Source organism: Mobula birostris, chromosome 4 (assembly GCF_030028105.1).
Source record: "Mobula birostris isolate sMobBir1 chromosome 4, sMobBir1.hap1, whole genome shotgun sequence".
Classification (NCBI taxonomy): Eukaryota; Metazoa; Chordata; class Chondrichthyes; order Myliobatiformes; family Myliobatidae; genus Mobula; species Mobula birostris.
In genome coordinates, this window is record NC_092373.1 from 137,439,902 (window position 1) to 137,456,585 (window position 16,684).

At 43.0% G+C, this 16,684-nt stretch overlaps 2 protein-coding genes across 4 annotated transcripts in view; one reads left to right on the forward strand and one right to left on the reverse strand.

Moving 5' to 3' along the window:
* fgf2 (fibroblast growth factor 2) overlaps nt 1-16,684 on the forward strand; it is a 178,228-nt gene that overhangs the window by 149,580 nt on the left and 11,964 nt on the right. The window contains exon 4 of one of the 3 annotated variants that reach the window (XM_072256131.1): nt 2,357-4,219. The exons of the other annotated variants lie outside the window; for them this stretch is intronic. Within the exon in view, the coding sequence (XP_072112232.1) occupies nt 2,357-2,392 (36 nt within the window). The 3' untranslated portion in view covers nt 2,393-4,219. Of the gene's footprint in view, nt 1-2,356; nt 4,220-16,684 lie in introns of those variants that run through there. 3 annotated transcript variants of the gene reach the window in all.
* nudt6 (nudix (nucleoside diphosphate linked moiety X)-type motif 6) overlaps nt 1-16,684 on the reverse strand; it is a 136,177-nt gene that overhangs the window by 54,704 nt on the left and 64,789 nt on the right. Inside the window, exon 3 of the mRNA XM_072256124.1 lies at nt 8,545-8,600. Coding sequence (XP_072112225.1) covers nt 8,545-8,600 — 56 coding nt within the window. The remainder of the gene's footprint in view (nt 1-8,544; nt 8,601-16,684) is intronic.

The window sequence follows — 16,684 nt, forward strand, 5'->3', positions numbered from 1 at the left end:
TGTAGCAGGGCCAAAGTAATTTAGTAAATGCTATAGCTCTTTCAAAATTCAATATTCAAAGATCCAAAGTACATTTATTATCAAAGTGTGTATACAGAAAACAACTCTGAGATTCATCTTCCCACAGGCAGCCACGAAACTAAGAAACACCATAGAACCTGTTCATAAAAACATCAAAAACATTTTGATGCAAAAAAAAGAACAAATTCCACAAATGACAAAGCAAGCGGACAACACATATAATGTTAAACATCAAATCTGGAGTCCAGTAGTATTTAGTTTTGTTCAGTTCAGCATCATGCCGCTAGCCCGCTACAGACCCCAGGACAAAGTGTTCTTTGCTGAAGCACCCTAGACTGCATCGATCGCCCTAATTAAACCACTGAAAACAGCAAAATAAAGAGTAACCAGGATCCAGGAACACATGCAACATGAACCCCAAAGTCTCGCAAAATGGGTCCACAGCCTCTCCAATCAATCCTTGCAATGTGGATCCCAAGACCCCTGCACTTTCCTATGACAGGAACTAGTGAGAGAAAGAGGAAGACTGGTCAAACGCAGGGAGATGGCTTTGAACACTCTCCCGTCTTCTGCTCTTGTACTTGTTGACTCGAGGTCTTTCCGGCTCCAAAAGCTCTTGCGGGATGATAATAATGAGAAGAGAGCTTGGCCTGGATGGTGGGAGTCGTTGTTGATGCATGGTGCTTTCTTGTGGCAGTGCTCAATGGTGGGGAGGGTTTTGCCTGTGACGGACTTGGCTGCCACCACAGCCATTGAGCACAACTTCAGTCACCCCAACATAATTCCACAATCTATAGAATCACTTTCAAAGACTCTACAACTCATGTTTTCAATATTTATTATTTAATTACTTATTATTATTATTAATCTGTTTTTTTTTCTTTTTATATTTGCCTAATTTGTTGTCTTTTGTACATTGATTGTTTGTCTTTGTTGCATGGAGTTTTTCATTGATTCTGACGTGTATTTGTACTTACTGTGAATACCCTCAAGAAAATCAATCACAGGGTAGTATATGGTGACTTTAATAATTTATAATTTATAATTAATAATAATACTTTAATAATAAATTTACTTTGAACCTTTTCTGTAGACTTTACCGTTCCTGGGCAATAGTATCTATTCCAGGCCATGATGCAACCAGTTATGATACTCTCCACTGTGCATCTATAGAAATTTGTCAAAGATTTTGGTGACATGCTGCATCTACACAAACTTCTAAGAAATGAGAGGCACAGTCTGGTCTTCTTTGTGATGGCACTTCCATGCTGGTCCCAGGACAGATCCACTGATAGGATATGCCAAGGAATTTAAAGCTGCTTACCCTCTCTATCTCCGATTCCTTAATGAGGACTAGCTCAAGGACATCTGGCTTCTTCCTTCTGTAGTTGGTAATCAGCTCTTCTGTTTTGTTGATGTTGAGTGAGAGATTGTCGTTGTGATACTATTCAACCAGAGCCTAAATCCCCCTTCTATGTGCTGATTCGTCACCACCTTTGATTCAGCCAACAGTGGTGGAGCAATGGTTAGATATGGCATTGAAGCTGTACCTAGCCACAGCATCATAGGCGTAAAGTGAGTAGAGTAGGGGTCTATTACCCTATTACCACAGTTTTCTGGAGTACCAGTGCTGATAATGATTATGGAGGAGCTGTTGTTGCCAATCCATATTGACTGGGGTCTGCAAGAAAGGAAATGGAGGATCCAGTTGCACAGAGAGGTATCAAGGCCCAGATCTCGGAGCCTAGTGATTAGTTTCGAGGGGATGGTAGTGTTGATTGCTGTAGTCAATGAAGATACCCAGATGTATTCATCTTCATTGGCCAGGTGCTCTAGAGCTAGATGGAGGGCCAATGAATTGGCATCTGCTATTGACTTGTTGCAATGGTAGGCAAATTAGAGTGGATCCATGTCGTACCCCAGGCAGAAGTTAAATTGCTTCAAGACCACCCTCTCAAAGTGCTTCATCACAATGACTGTAAGTGCTACTGAATGATGATCACTGAGGCAGGTTACCATATTCGTCTTGGGCAATGGTATGATTGAAGCTTGCTTGAAACTGGTGGGTTACTCAGTTTGTCAAAGTGAGAGGTTTAATATGTCCATCAATCTCCAGCACACGTCTTCAGAACATGGCCAGGTATGTCGTCTGGGTCAGAAGCTTTCCATTGTTTCACCCTCTGAAGGAAGCTCACATGTCAGCCTCAGAGACTGAAATCACATGGTCATCAATGGCAGTGGGGATTTGTGAAGGTGCTTCCTTGTTCTGTCAGTCCAAGTGAGTGCATCTAGGAGCAAAAGATTGTTATTTATGTTGCTTCTATTTTCCTTGCAGGGGGTGATGGCATTCAAGGCCTGCCACAGCTGTTGAACACCTTTCTGTAATTCAGGTCCAGAATTGCCATTTTTCATCTGACGTGGATTTCCGTAGTTATACCTGCACCTCTTGTACCTTCCTGGATTGCCCGTCCTGAATGCCATGGACCTAGCTCTCAGCAAGCTTCAAATCCTTTGGTTCTTCCAAGGCTTCTGGTTGGGGAAGACTTACTTTTTAACTCATGTGATTTTTTTGTATTTTTTTCTCACGGTAACACGTCGAAGCTGCACCCTCTCTAACATGCTGGTAGAGAGAGTTTTATTCGTTTTTTTTTAGTGCTGGAAATGCTTACATCCTGACACACGGGACAGAAGCAAGGTCGCATTGTGTATTCCAGGGACCAGCTAATGCTGGCCGGTTTAGCGAGCAGAGCGGCGGACACCCTTGCTGAAATCTGGAGGAAAGCACAGAGAGGATGCAGAGGGGGATCACAAAGTCGAGGAAAGAGGACCGCGTCGAGACAACAGAGACTTATGGAGAAGAGGAGTTCGGTGGGTAATACCGTTCTGGCTGACCGGAAGTGCACTGAGAGCGGTAAGCGTAAAGGAGTTGGGTGCTTACTGATCTGGTTAACAACAGATGGTGCAATCCGGGTCATATTACAATCGAGGAACGCGTTTGCAGACAGGATATTTAACTTTTTACCGTTGGACTTCGACCACATTCCACCGTGATACAACACTTGGCGGTACGGGAGGTCGTTCCTGCCTGTGGCCATCGGACATGCAACTCCTCCCGTGAAGGGTCAGACACCCTGAGCCGATAGACTGGTCCTGGACTTATTTTCCATCTGGCATAGTTTGCATTTTGTTGTTTGATTGTTGAGGGTTTTTGTATTGCTATATTTACGATCTATTCTTGGTTGGTGCGGCTGTAACGAAACCAAATTTCCCTCAGGATTAATAACGTATATCTATCTAAGACTCTGAATGATTCTGTGGGGCAGGCTCATCCGTGAGTGTCTGTATCAAGCTCATGACAGCTATGGCGTATTCATCGAGGTCTTCTGAGTCCTTGAACATGGCCCAGTCCACCGCCTCAAAACAGTCCATAGCTGCTTCTTCATCAACCATGACCACCTCTGCAGGTAGGAGGAGGTCAGCCAGACGGTTAGATTACCTGGAATGATAGGCATTTTTGATGGTAGTGTAGCAGTGACTGAATGTGTTAGATGCTCTGGCGCTGCAGGTGATGTGCAGAGATTTCTTCAAGCAAGTCCTGGCAAGTATGTGAAAGGCATTAGGGTAAATCGTTTCTTGTTTGTTGCGCATGGCACTCAATAATTTGAGTGCTTGCTTGTCATCTGCTTATGGTGATGTGTAAACTCCAGTCATGATTACACAGGGAACTCTCTTGCTAAGTAGAATGGTCAGCACTTAATCATTAGATGTTTCAGGTCAGGAGAACAAGAGTAAGACAAGACTGCTACAAGCAAACACCGTGATGAGTTTATTACGAAGCAGATGCCACAGCCTCTGCCCTCTAGTTCACCCGGTGAATTGAGATCCTCAGGGACTGGACTGCCATGTCCAGAGTGTTGGGGGTGAGCCATGTCTCAGTGAAACAGTTTCTGATTTCTCTCCAATACAACATCCTTGCCCTTCTGTCCTCTACCTTGCTCTCCAATAACTGTACCTTGGTCAGGAGGATGCCAGGGAGCTTTGTATATGTTCTTCGTCACTTCAGTCGCCTTTAGTAGCTTATAGTGCCCTCTTTCCTGTGATGGCTGTCATCCAGTTGCTTCCAGCTACTGTATCTGCATTCCTGAGAGTCAAGTTTGTCTAGCCCTTCAAGCACTGCAGAAACTCACCAAGACTCCTTAGACAGAGCCTTACAAACCAAGGCCTTGTAAGATCAGGGCAGCAAAATCATGGGCCGTCCAAGCCACACACCATCTTAACTTGGAAATATATTGTCGTCCTTCATCGTTGTCAGGTTAAAATTCTGGAACTCCCACCGTTAAAGCATTATGGATATGGCTACACGCTAAGGACTGCAGTGGTTCAAGAAGGGAGCACACCATCACCTTCTCAAGGGCAGCTAGGTATGGGTAATTAGGTTCTGGCGCAACCCATGAAGTCAACATCTCTTGATTGAATATATTAAAAAAAAACTGTGTTCTTGGTCTGGTCCAATGTTAATAGTTTTCTGTTGGTGTTTAGAGGAACATATTCCAGTGGGATTGATGTGCCCAGCACTTCTATGTGGCAAGAATGTGCTTTTGGCTCCAATTGAATTCTATGTTTCCATGCTTCCTGATTTTTCTGCACTCTCTCTCAAATAGACAGGAGAATTCACCACTCATATCAACTTACATGTTCATCAGCACTTCACTCTCTTGTGTTCTTCATCTGAGCCCCCTGATTAAGACCAGCACATAACCTTGAGCCCTGGTGAGCTGCCTACTAGATTTCATAGTCTTCTGACATAACTGCCTGGTATCTCATCACTGGAAACACTGCCAAATTAAATCTTTGTGCCTCCATGATCTCAGTTGATGCTTGGTGGTATAAAGTTCAAGGTCATTGTGTCCTTCTGTGTCCACAATTTCTGTCCTTTGAATGTACAGCAATGGTAGCCTGTGCAGGTGTATGTGCAATAAAAATACTGACGGGCATAGTGATGACAGGGAAGGATGCTGCTAAGTTGAAAATGCAGGAGAATTACATACCACAGACAGACAATTCAGTGCTATGAAGGAAGCTGATACTGAAAAGCATTCACTGGCTCCATGCTTACCTTAACCTGTGATATCCTTGGGTGCTACAGGGATTGAACACCACTCTGTCACTGTCATTCTTTGGGAAACAATGGGTCTGAATCTTAAACGCAAGAGATTCTGCAGATGCTGGAAATCCAGAGCAACATACTCAAGATGCTGGAGCAACTCAGCAGGTCAGGTAGCATCAGAGATAATGAATAAACAGTCGACGTTTCGGATTTGGGCCCTTCATAAGGACAGGAAAGGTAGAGGTTTTATGCCAGAATAAGAAGGCGGGGAGAGGGCAAGGAGGACAAGCTAGAAGGTGATAGGTGAAACCAGGTTGGGGGGGGGTAAAGTAAGAAGCTGGGAGGTGATAGGTGGAAAAGGCAAAGGGCTGGAGAAGGAATCTGATAGGAGAGGGGACTGAACCTTCAGGAAAGGGAAGATGGAAGGGCATCAAAGGGATGTGATAGGCAGATGAGAAGAGTTAAGAGGACAGAGTGAGAATAGAAGAAGAGGGAAGGGGGAGGGTGGAAAAAAATTACCGGAAGGAGAAATCGATGTTCATACATTGAGGTTGGAAGCTACCTAGCTTGAAATGAGATGTTGCTCCTTCACCCTGTGAGTCACCTCATTGTGGCAGAAGAGGAGGCTGTGGACTGACATGTTGGAACGGGAATGGGGACAGGAATTAAAATAGTTGGCCACCAGGAAATTCCACTTTTGCAGATGGAGCAGAGGTGGTCGACAGCTTTCCCCAATTTACGTCATGTCTCACCAATGTAGAGGAGACCGCTTGGGTGCACCGGATATAGTAGACAACCCCACCAGATCTATAGGTAAAGTGTTGCCTCACCTGGAAGGACTGTTTGAGGCCCTGAATAGAGGCAAGGGAGGATGTCAATGCACAGGTGTAGCATTTCTGTTGCTTGCAGGGATAAGTGCCGAGAGGAAGATTAGTGGGAAGGGACAGATGGATTAGAAAATCACAGAAAAGGCAATCCCTGGGGAAAACGGAGAGCTGGAGGAGGTAAAGATGTGTTTGGTGGTAGGGTCCCATTGAAGATGGTGGAAGTTGTGCAGAATGATGTTTTGGATGCAGAGGATCTTGGGGTGGTGGGTGAGGGCAAGAGGAACTCCATCCCTGTAAAGGTGGCGGGAAGATGGGGTGAGCGTGGATATCCGTAAAATGGAGGAGATGTGGATAAGGGCAGTATCAATGATGGAGGAAAAGAAACCCTGTTCGTTAAAGAAGACAACATCTCTGTTGTCCGGGACATAGATGTAGCGGAGACAAGGGAATTGCATATTTAAAGGAGACAGGGCGGGAAGAGGTATAGCCAAAATCGCCGTGGGAATCGGGAGGTTTATAAAAGATATTGGTAAACATTTTGTCTCCAGAGATATTAAGAAAGGGGAAAGAGCTGTTAGAAATAGACCAAGTGAATTTAAGGGTTGTGTGGAAGTCAGAGGCAAAGTCGATGAAATTGGTGAGCTCAGTATGGGTGCATGAAGCAGCACCAATGTAGTTTTCAATATAGTGCAGAAGAGTTAGGGAGCATTACCAGGAAAGACTTGGAACATGCACTGTTCTAAGGAGATAGTCAATGAAAGGGCAGACATAGCTGGGCCCAATGTGGTGTCTATGGCTACACCTTGAGTTTGAAGTAAGTGGGAGGAGCTGAAAGAGAAATTGTTGAGGGTGAGGATCAGTTCTAACTGATGGAAAAGGGGGAGAGTGGAGGTGACCTGCTCGAGTCTGTAGTTGAGAAAGAAGCGGAGAGCTTCAAGGCCTTCTTGATGGGGGATAGAGTGTATAGGGATCTGTCATCCATGGTGAATATGAGGCCATCAGGGCGAGGGAATTAGAAGTTGTTGAGGAGATCGAGAGCACTTTAAGTGTTGCTGATGTGGGGGGGATGAGACCGAACCAAGAGGGATAGAATGGAATTGAGATATGTGGTCGGTGGCAGTGGGTGGAATATTTCCGGAGTTGATGAGGTTAGTGATGATCTGTTGTGGGTCATTTTCAAGAGATACAGTAAGTAAAGACCCCTTGAAATCTTGAATGTTTTCTCATATTTTGGGATCTGTTAACTCCCTTATCTTAAATGTTTCAATAAAATTGCTTCCCATTTTTCTAAGCACAAGCGAGTATAGACTCAAATTATTAATCTTTCCTGATAAGATACTTCCTCCCTATTCAGAATTACTCTAGTCCAGAGAATCTTTTCTGGAGTGTCCTCAATGATAAAATATCTTAATTTAAATAAGGTGACCGAAACTAGTGTTCTAGATGTTGTCTCACTAGTGCCTTGTACATTTAATCCAAGACTTCCTGATTTTTATAGGCCAGCCTCCTTGGATTATATGGCAACATCACATAGCTTCCCCTATCACCTCCTGCCCATGAATTCTAGCTTTCTGTGTTTTATGTATGAGGATTCTCAAACTGCTTTCTACTACGGCTTCCTGCAGTCTTTCTCCTTTAAACAATAACCAACCTTGTCATTCTCCTTTCCAAAGTGAACAATTCAGATATTTTTCTGCCAAATTTTCTGTCTGGTCACTGAAGTTATCAATATCTCTCTGTAAATTGTTTGTATCCTCCTCACAGCTGCCTTCCTTACTACAGTAATATCCTTTACAAATTTAGCTACAGTACATTTGCTATTTCCTCTAAATCATTAATATATATCATAGTACTGATCTCTACGGCATTCCACAAGTTACAGGTTGCCAACCTGAGAATGATCCCTTTATCTCTAGCAGTTGTTTATTTTAAATTAGGTTATCCTTTAAGGATGTTAATGTACTACCTCTAAAAGTACAAGCCAAGTAATATTTTGAGTGCTGCAACAGAGATCTGTTTTGAACACTAACTTGCAAATTCAGACAATATAGGTATAGATCTGCAAAATCAGATGGTAGACTTGATCACGTTAAGTGAAGTATGTATAAAATGACCATTAAATTGTCTTAACTCCTGTTTTCAGTATGTTGTATGGAATTCCTAGATAGCATAAGACATAGGAGTAGAATTAGGCCATTCAGCCCATCGAGTCACTCCACAATTCCATCATCGCTGATTCCAGATCCCACTCAGCCCCATACACCTGCCTTCTCGCCATATCCTTTGATGCCCTGATCGATCAGGAAACTTATTAATTTCTGCATGCAGGTCTGTGTCCTAAACTAGTTGGTTACTGATATGTGTACGGTCAAAAGTTGAAATACTGTTGTGCTTAGGAAAACATTAAATTTTTGCCGATGTACAATGGTAGTAAACAATTAACTAAATAGTATAAGAATAAGTGACTCATTAGATAAATTGCTAGCATTGATCACACTGATGTCCTTGTGCCCCAAGAAGAAACCTTTTCTTGTACATGTTCACATTTACTTGACAAGAATGTGACTATATCAATATTATTCAATTTACCTTATTTTTGTCTTGCACAACCAGAACTTTACCAGTCACCTCATTAAGCACTGCACCTGCAGGATGACAAGAAATTGGTGAGCCTGATGTAAAGCTACATGGATAGAACAAAAGACTAACAAAAATCTTTGAAAACCACAAGAAGCTAAATCAGAACATCAAGTTTATCAGTATATACACATTTGAAGATTGCTGTTACAGTTCTGAATATTTTTAGTTATTTTACTGCTTATTCTAAAAATATTATCTTATGTTATAATTCCATAGGTCTTCCTTAATATGCTCATAGTACACTGGCCAAGGTTCTGCCATCGGTGTAGGGAAGAATTTCTGAGATTTAAACTTCTTTGCTTGGAGTCTAGCTTCATAAACTCCACACTCCACTGTGAAGTATGTTCGAAGTATGCCTACCCAGAAGAAATTCAAATCTTCTCTTCGACCTGCGTTCAGTGAGACCTTCTCTCCCTGCTCCCCTTCCGTGATCTTTGCTGCTCTCTTTTCAACCACATGCTCACTCAGACTCGCTAACACAGTCACGTGTCCTTGCTGGGAACTTGTCTTACTTCAATCCACTCCCTCACCTGGTCTCACCTGTCACCTGCCAGCTTGTACTCCTTCCCTCCCCCACCTTCTTATTCAGGCTTTGGCCCCTTCCTTTCCAGTCCTGATGGATTGTCTTGGGGTATATAGACTTTGCATGATGGCACATCCTTAAAATCAATTACAATCACTATCATAATGCAGATAAAGTGGCAGAAAGGGGATGATGCATTATTTTAACTCGGTTTTTGCTTATGAGGTAAATGTTGGCCTAGTTGTCAGGGAGAACTGTCTTGTGCTTATTCAGCATATTGCTCTGTGGTGTTACATAATCACCTGAAATAGATTATCATGATTCTAAACCTCATCCAAAGGTAGCACCACCAGCACTGATATTTCAGAACAGCACTAAAGTGTGAGGATAAATTATGTATGCAAATCACCTTTGCAGAAGAGCTGGTACAGTAATGAGAAAGCATGATATTGAAGTGCCTCTTGAACGTCTGACAGTAAATACAATATGACAGAGAAAATTATACAATTTAATTTTTTGTTGTATTTATAGATAGAGATAAACAGGGTAAATGCAAATGGCAGCAAATTGTTTTGATGCAGTCTTATTTGATACTAGTCATCAACGAGATTGGTTCTGTTGCAGTCAATTAATTGATAACGTAGCTTTCATGCCATTATGGACAAATCTAAGATATTTAGAGATGAATTTCTGTGGGCAGCTGAATTTAAAGGGGATTTTCCACCGTCCATCTTGATAAGTCTCAGTGAGGTTGCTAAATGGGTGAAAAGTGATTGTATTGCTGTCTACGTTTTTCTTTGAGCTGTGTGAAGAAGATCATGCCCATTGTGCCTCAAAGGTACTTTCTGATTAAGGGAGCAGTTCTTAAGCACTTGAGGAGGACCCTGGTGATGATATCCCTATGGCAGAGAACACTGATAGCCCCCTCTGTAGTCACCATTGTGGACTTGTCTTCTTACCTAGGATAATCACAGTTGTAGCATCTCTGAATCTCTGAGGCCCCATGGGATATCATCTTCTTTCCATTTGTGGGTGAAGAGATTATGGAATAATTATGACTGAAGTTCTCCGCTGCTCAGGTTTAGGATTTCAATGGGAGTGCTGTTTTCTCTTGAGTCCTTGTAAATTTTGAGTTTGGACATTGCCTTCTTGTTGGTCAGGGCGTCAGCAAGTCTGACCCCAATAGGGTGCTAAGGGACGTGTTTCTGAGCACCAATTGAGGAGGCCTTTAAAGCATTCCTTCTAGTGGGCATATTTCTTGGTCCTTTGTGCATCCACCCCATTCTTGGTTCTCAGCGACATGGGGTCTTGGGTGTTTGGACTGCAAATGTCTTTCACAGTGCTGTGCAGCCTGCATATATTATGGACATCTGCAGATTGCAAAGCCTCGTGCACTCTCTCCATCCATAAATATACTCAATGACCCGGCCTCCACAGCTGCTGCAGCAATGAATTCCACAGATTCACCACTCTCTGGCTAAAGAAGTCCCTCCTCATGTCCATTCTAAAATGATGCCTCTATATTCTGAGGTTGTGTGCTCTGGTCTTAGGCTCTCTTACCATAGGAAATACCCTATCTACGTCCACTCTATCAAGGCCTTTCACCATTCGACAGGTTTCAATGAGGTCACTTCTCACCCTTTTGAATTCTAATGACTAAAGGCCCCAGAGCCATCAAATATTCTTCATTCAATTCTGGAATCATTTTGCAAATCTCCTTTGATCCCTCTCCAATTTCAGCACATCCTTTCTAAGATAAAGGGCCCAAAACTGCTCACAATACTGCGAGGCCTCACCAGTGCTTTATAAAGTCTCAACATTACATCTTTGCTTTAATATTCTAGCCCTCTTGAAATGAATGCTAACACCACATTTGCCTTCCTCACCACAGACTCAACCTGCAAATTAACATTTAGAAAATCCTGCACAAGGACTCCTGAATCCCTCTGGGTATGATTTGCGGAGGGCTACTTGAAGGGCGAAGAGACAATTTCGAATGAGGTTGGAGGCGACATAGAATGCACGACAACTCTGGCGGGGCTTGCAAGACATTACTTCCTACAAAGCGAAACCCAATAGCATGAAAGGCAGCGATGCTTCACTACCAGATTAACTCAGTGTCTTCTTTGACTGCTTCGAAAGGGAGAACATAACTACAGCTGTGAAGATCCCTGTTGCACCTGATGACCCTGAGATTTCTGTCTCAGAGGCCAATGTTAGACTGTCTTTAAAGAGAGTGAACTCTCGCAAGGCAGAAGGTCCCAATGGAGTACCTGCTAAGGCTCTGAAAACCTGTGCCAACCAACTAGCAGGAGTATTCAAGGCCATTTTCAATCTCTCACTGCTACGGGTGGAAGTTCTCACTTGCTTCAAAAAGGCAACAATTATATCAGTGCCTAAGAAAAATAATGTGAGCTGCCTTAATGACTATCGCCCGGTAGCACTCACACTCACATCGATAGTGTTGAAATGCTTTGAGAAGGTTGTCATGACTAGACTGAGCTCCTGCCTCAGCAAGGACCTGGACACATTGCAATTTGCCTATTGCCACAATAGGTCAACGGCAGATGCAATCTCAATCGCTCTTCACACGGTTTTAGACCACCTAGACAACACAATCACCTATGGATGTCTTTCATCGACTATAGCTCGGCACTTAATACCATCCTTCCCACAATCCTGATTGAGAAGTTGTAGAACCTCCCTCTGCAATTGGATCCTTGACTTCCTAACCGGAAGACCACAATCTGTGCGGATTGGCGATAACATCTCCCCCTTGCTGACAATCAACACTGGTGCACCTCAGGGGTGTGTGCTTAGCCCACTGCTCTACTCACTATATATGGCTAGGCATAGCTCAAATACCATCTATAAATTTACTGATGATACAAGCGTTGTTGGTAGAATCTCAGGTGGTGATAAGAGGGCGTACAGGCATGAGATAGGCCAACTAGTGTAGTGATGCCGCAGCAACAACCTGGCACGTCAGTAAGATGAAAGAGCTGATTTTGGACTTCAGGAAAGGTAAGACAAAGGAACACATACCAATCCTCATAGAGGGATCAGAAGTGGAGAGAGTGAGCAGTTTCAAGTTCCTGGGTGTCAAGATCTCTGAGGATCTAACCTGGTCCCAACGTATCGGCGTAGTTATAAAGAAGGCAAGACAGCGGCTATACTTCATTAGGAGTTTGAAAAGATTTGGTATGTCAACAAATACACTCAAAAACTTCTCTTAATGTACCGTGGAGAACATTCTGACAGGCTGCATCACTGTCTAGTATGGGGGGGGGGGGGGCACTAAAACACAGGACCGAAAGAAGCTGCAGAGGGTTGTTAATTTAGTCAGCTCCATCTTGGGTACTAGCCTACAAAGTACCCAGGACATCCTCAAGGGTCGGTGTCTCAGAAAGGCAGCGTCCATTAAGGGCCTCCAGCACCCAGGGCATGCCCTTTTCTCAGTGTTACCATCAGGTAGGAGGTACAGAAGCCTGAAGGTATACACTCAGCGAGTCAGGAACAGCTTCTTTTCCTCTGCCATCTAATTCCAAAATGGACATTGAACCCTTGGACACTACCTCATGTTTTTAATATATAGTATTTCTGTTTTTTGCATGATTTTTAATCTATTCAATATACATATACTATAAATTATTTATTATTTTATTTTGTTTTTTCTATATTATGTATTGCATTGAACTGCCGCTGCCAAGTTAACAAATTTCACATCACATGCTGTGATAATAAACATGATTCTGATTCTTTTCAGCTCAGTTTTTTGCATTTTCTCTCCATTTAGAAAATAGTCAACCCTCTCCTTTCCTCTACCAAAGTGCATGACCATATACCTCCCAACACTGTATTCCGTCTGCCATTTCTTTATCCATTCTCCTAATCTGTTTAAGTCCCTCTATAGCCTCTCTGCTTCCTCAAAACTACCTGTCCCTTCACCTGTCTTCATATATCCACAAACTTTGCAACAAAACCATTAATTCCATCATCCAAATCATTAACATATAATGTAAAAAGAATCGGTCCCAACACAGACACCTGTGGAACACCACTCATCACTGGCAGCCAACCAGAAAAGGCTTTCTTTATTCCCATTCTTTGCCTCCTGGCAACCAGCTCCAGCTTTATCCATGCTAGAATCCTTCCTGTAATACCATATGTAGCTTGTTAAGCAGCCTCATGTGTGGCACTTCGTCAAAGGTGTTCTGAAAATCCAACTACCAATTTTCCTTTGCCTATCCTGCTTGTTATTTCTTCAAGGAATTCCAAGAGATTTGTTAGGCAAGACTTTCCCTTGAGGAAACCATGTTATTTTATCTTGTGCCTCCAAATACCCTGAAACTTCATCCTTGATAATCGACTCTAACAACCTTCCCAGCCACTGAGGTCGCACTAACTGGCCTATAGTTTCCTTTCTTCTGCCTCTCTCTCTTCTTGAAGAATAGAGTGATATTTGCAATTTTCCAGTCTTCTGGAACTATTCCAGAATCTGGTGCTTCTTGAAAGATTATTACTAATGTCTCTATGATTTCTTCAGCCATCTCTTCCAAAACTCTGGGGTGTACAACATCTGGTGTGGGTGACTTATCTACCTGCAGATGTTTCAGTTTCCCAAGAACCTTCTTTCTATTGATGGTAACTTCACACACTTCATTACCTCTGACATGTGGAACTTCCACCATACTGCTAATCTCTTCCACAGTGAAGACTGATGCAAAATGCTTACTCAGTTCATCCACCATTTTGTTGTCCCCCATTGCTACCTCTCTAGCATCGTTTCCCAGTGGTCTGATATTCATTCTTGCCTCTCTTTTCCACTTTAGGTATTTGAAGAAACTTTTGGTATCTTCTTGAATATTATTGGCTAGCTTACTTTTGTATTCCATTTTTACCTTCTTAATAACTTTTTTAGTATTATGTTGGTTTTTAAAAGCTTCCCAATTCTCTAACTTCCCACTAATTTTTCCTCCATTATATGCCCTCCTTTTAGAAGCACAGAAAATAGGTGCAGGAGTAGGCCATTCGGCCCTTCGAGCCTGCACCACCATTTATTATGATCATGGCTGATTATCCAACTCAGAACCCCGCCCCAACCTTCCCTCCATACCCCCTGACCCCCGTAGCCACAAGGGCCATATCTAACTCCCTCTTAAATATAGCCAATGAACTGGCCTCAACTGTTTCCTGTGGCAGAGAATTCCACAGATTCAACACTCTCTGTGTGAAGAAGTTTTTCCTAATCTCGGTCCTAAAAGGCTTCCCCTCTATCCTCAAACTGTGACCCCTCGTTCTGGACTTCCCCAACATCGGGAACAATCTTCCTGCATCTAGCCTGTCCAATCCCTTTAGCATCTTATATGTTTCAATCAGATCCCCCTCAATCTTCTAAATTCCAACGAGTACAAGCCCAGTTCATCCAGTCTTTCTTCATATGAAAGTCCTGCCATCCCAGGAATCAATCTGGTGAACCTTCTTTGTACTCCCTCTATGGCAAGGATGTCTTTCCTCAGATTAGGGGACCAAAACTGCACACAATACTCCAGGTGTGGTCTCACCAAGGCCTTGTACAACTGCAGTAGTACCTCCCTGCTCCTGTACTCGAATCCTCTCGCTATAAATGCCAGCACACCATTCGCCTTTTTCACCGCCTGCTGTACCTGCATGCCCACTTTCAATGACTGGTGTATAATGACACCCAGGTCTCGTTGCACCTCCCCCTTTCCTAATCGGCCATCATTCAGATAATAATCTGTTTTCCTATTTTTGCCACCAAAGTGGATAACTTCACATTTATCCACATTAAATTGTATCTGCCATGAATTTGCCCACTCACCCAACCTATCCAAGTCACCCTGCATCCTCTTAGCATCCTCCTCACAGCTAACACTGCCACCCAGCTTCGTGTCATCCGCAAACTTGGAGATGCTGCATTTAATTCCCTCATCCAAGTCATTAATATATATTGTAAACAACTGGGGTCCCAGCACTGAGCCTTGCGGTACCCCACTAGTCACCGCCTGCCATTCTGAAAAGGTTACGTTTATTCCCACTCTTTGCTTCCTGTCTGCTAACCAACTCTCCACCCACACCAATACCTTACCCCCAATACCGTGTGCTTTAAGTTTGCACACTAATCTCCTGTGTGGGACCTTGTCAAAAGCCTTCTGAAAATCCAAATATACCACATCCACTGGTTCTCCCCTATCCACTCCACTAGTTACATCCTCAAAAAATTCTATGAGATTCGTCAGACATGATTTTCCTTTCACAAATCCATGCTGACTTTGTCCGATCATTTCACCGCTTTCCAAATGTGCTGTTATCACATCCTTGATAACTGACTCCAGCAGTTTCCCCACCACCGACGTTAGGCTAACCGGTCTATAATTCCCCGGTTTCTCTCTCCCTCCTTTTTTAAAAAGTGGAGTTACATTAGCCACCCTCCAATCCTCAGGAACTAGTCCAGAATCTAACGAGTTTTGAAAAATTATCACTAATGCATCCACTATTTCTTGGGCTACTTCCTTAAGCACCCTGGGATGCAGACCATCTGGCCCTGGGGACTTATCTGCCTTCAATCCCTTCAATATACCTAACACCACTTCCCTACTAACATGTATTTCGCTCAGTTCCTCCATCTCACTAGACCCTCTGTCCCCTACTATTTCTGGAAGATTATTTATGTCCTCCTTAGTGAAGACAGAACCAAAGTAATTATTCAATTGGTCTGCCATGTCCTTGCTCCCCATAATCAATTCACCTGTTTCTGTCTGCAGGGGACCTACATTTGTCTTTACCAGTCTTTTCCTTTTTACATATCTATAAAAGCTTTTACAGTCTGTTTTTATGTTTCCTGCCAGTTTTCTCTCATAATCTTTTTTCCCCTTCCTAATTAAGCCCTTTGTCCTCCTCTGCTGAACTCTGAATTTCTCCCAGTCCTCAGGTGAGCCACTTTCTCTGGCTAATTTGTATGCTTCTTCTTTGGAATTGATACTATCCCTAATTTCTCTTGTCAGCCATGGGTGCACTACCTTCCTTGATTTATTCTTTTGCCAAACTGGGATGAACAATTGTTGTAACCAATGCAACCTTTAAATGCTTGCCATTGCATATCCACCGTCAATCCTTTAAGTGTCATTTGCCAGTCTATCTTAGCTAATTCACGTCTCATACCTTCAAAGTTACCCCTCTTTAAGTTCAGAACCTTTGTTTCTGAATTAACTATGTCACTCTCCATCTTAATGAAGAATTCCACCATATTATGGTCACTCTTACCCAAGGGGCCTCTCACGACAAGATTGCTAATTAACCCTTCCTCATTGCTCAAAACCCAGTCCAGAATAGCCTGCTCTCTAGTCGGTTCCTCGACATGTTGGTTCAAAAAACCATCCCGCATACATTCCAAGAAATCCTCTTCCTCAGCACCTTTACCAATTTGGTTCACCCAATCTACATGTAGATTGAAGTCACCCATTATAACTGCTGTTCCTTTATTGCACACATTTCTAATTTCCTGTTTAATACCATCTCCAACCTCACTACTACTGTTAGGTGGCC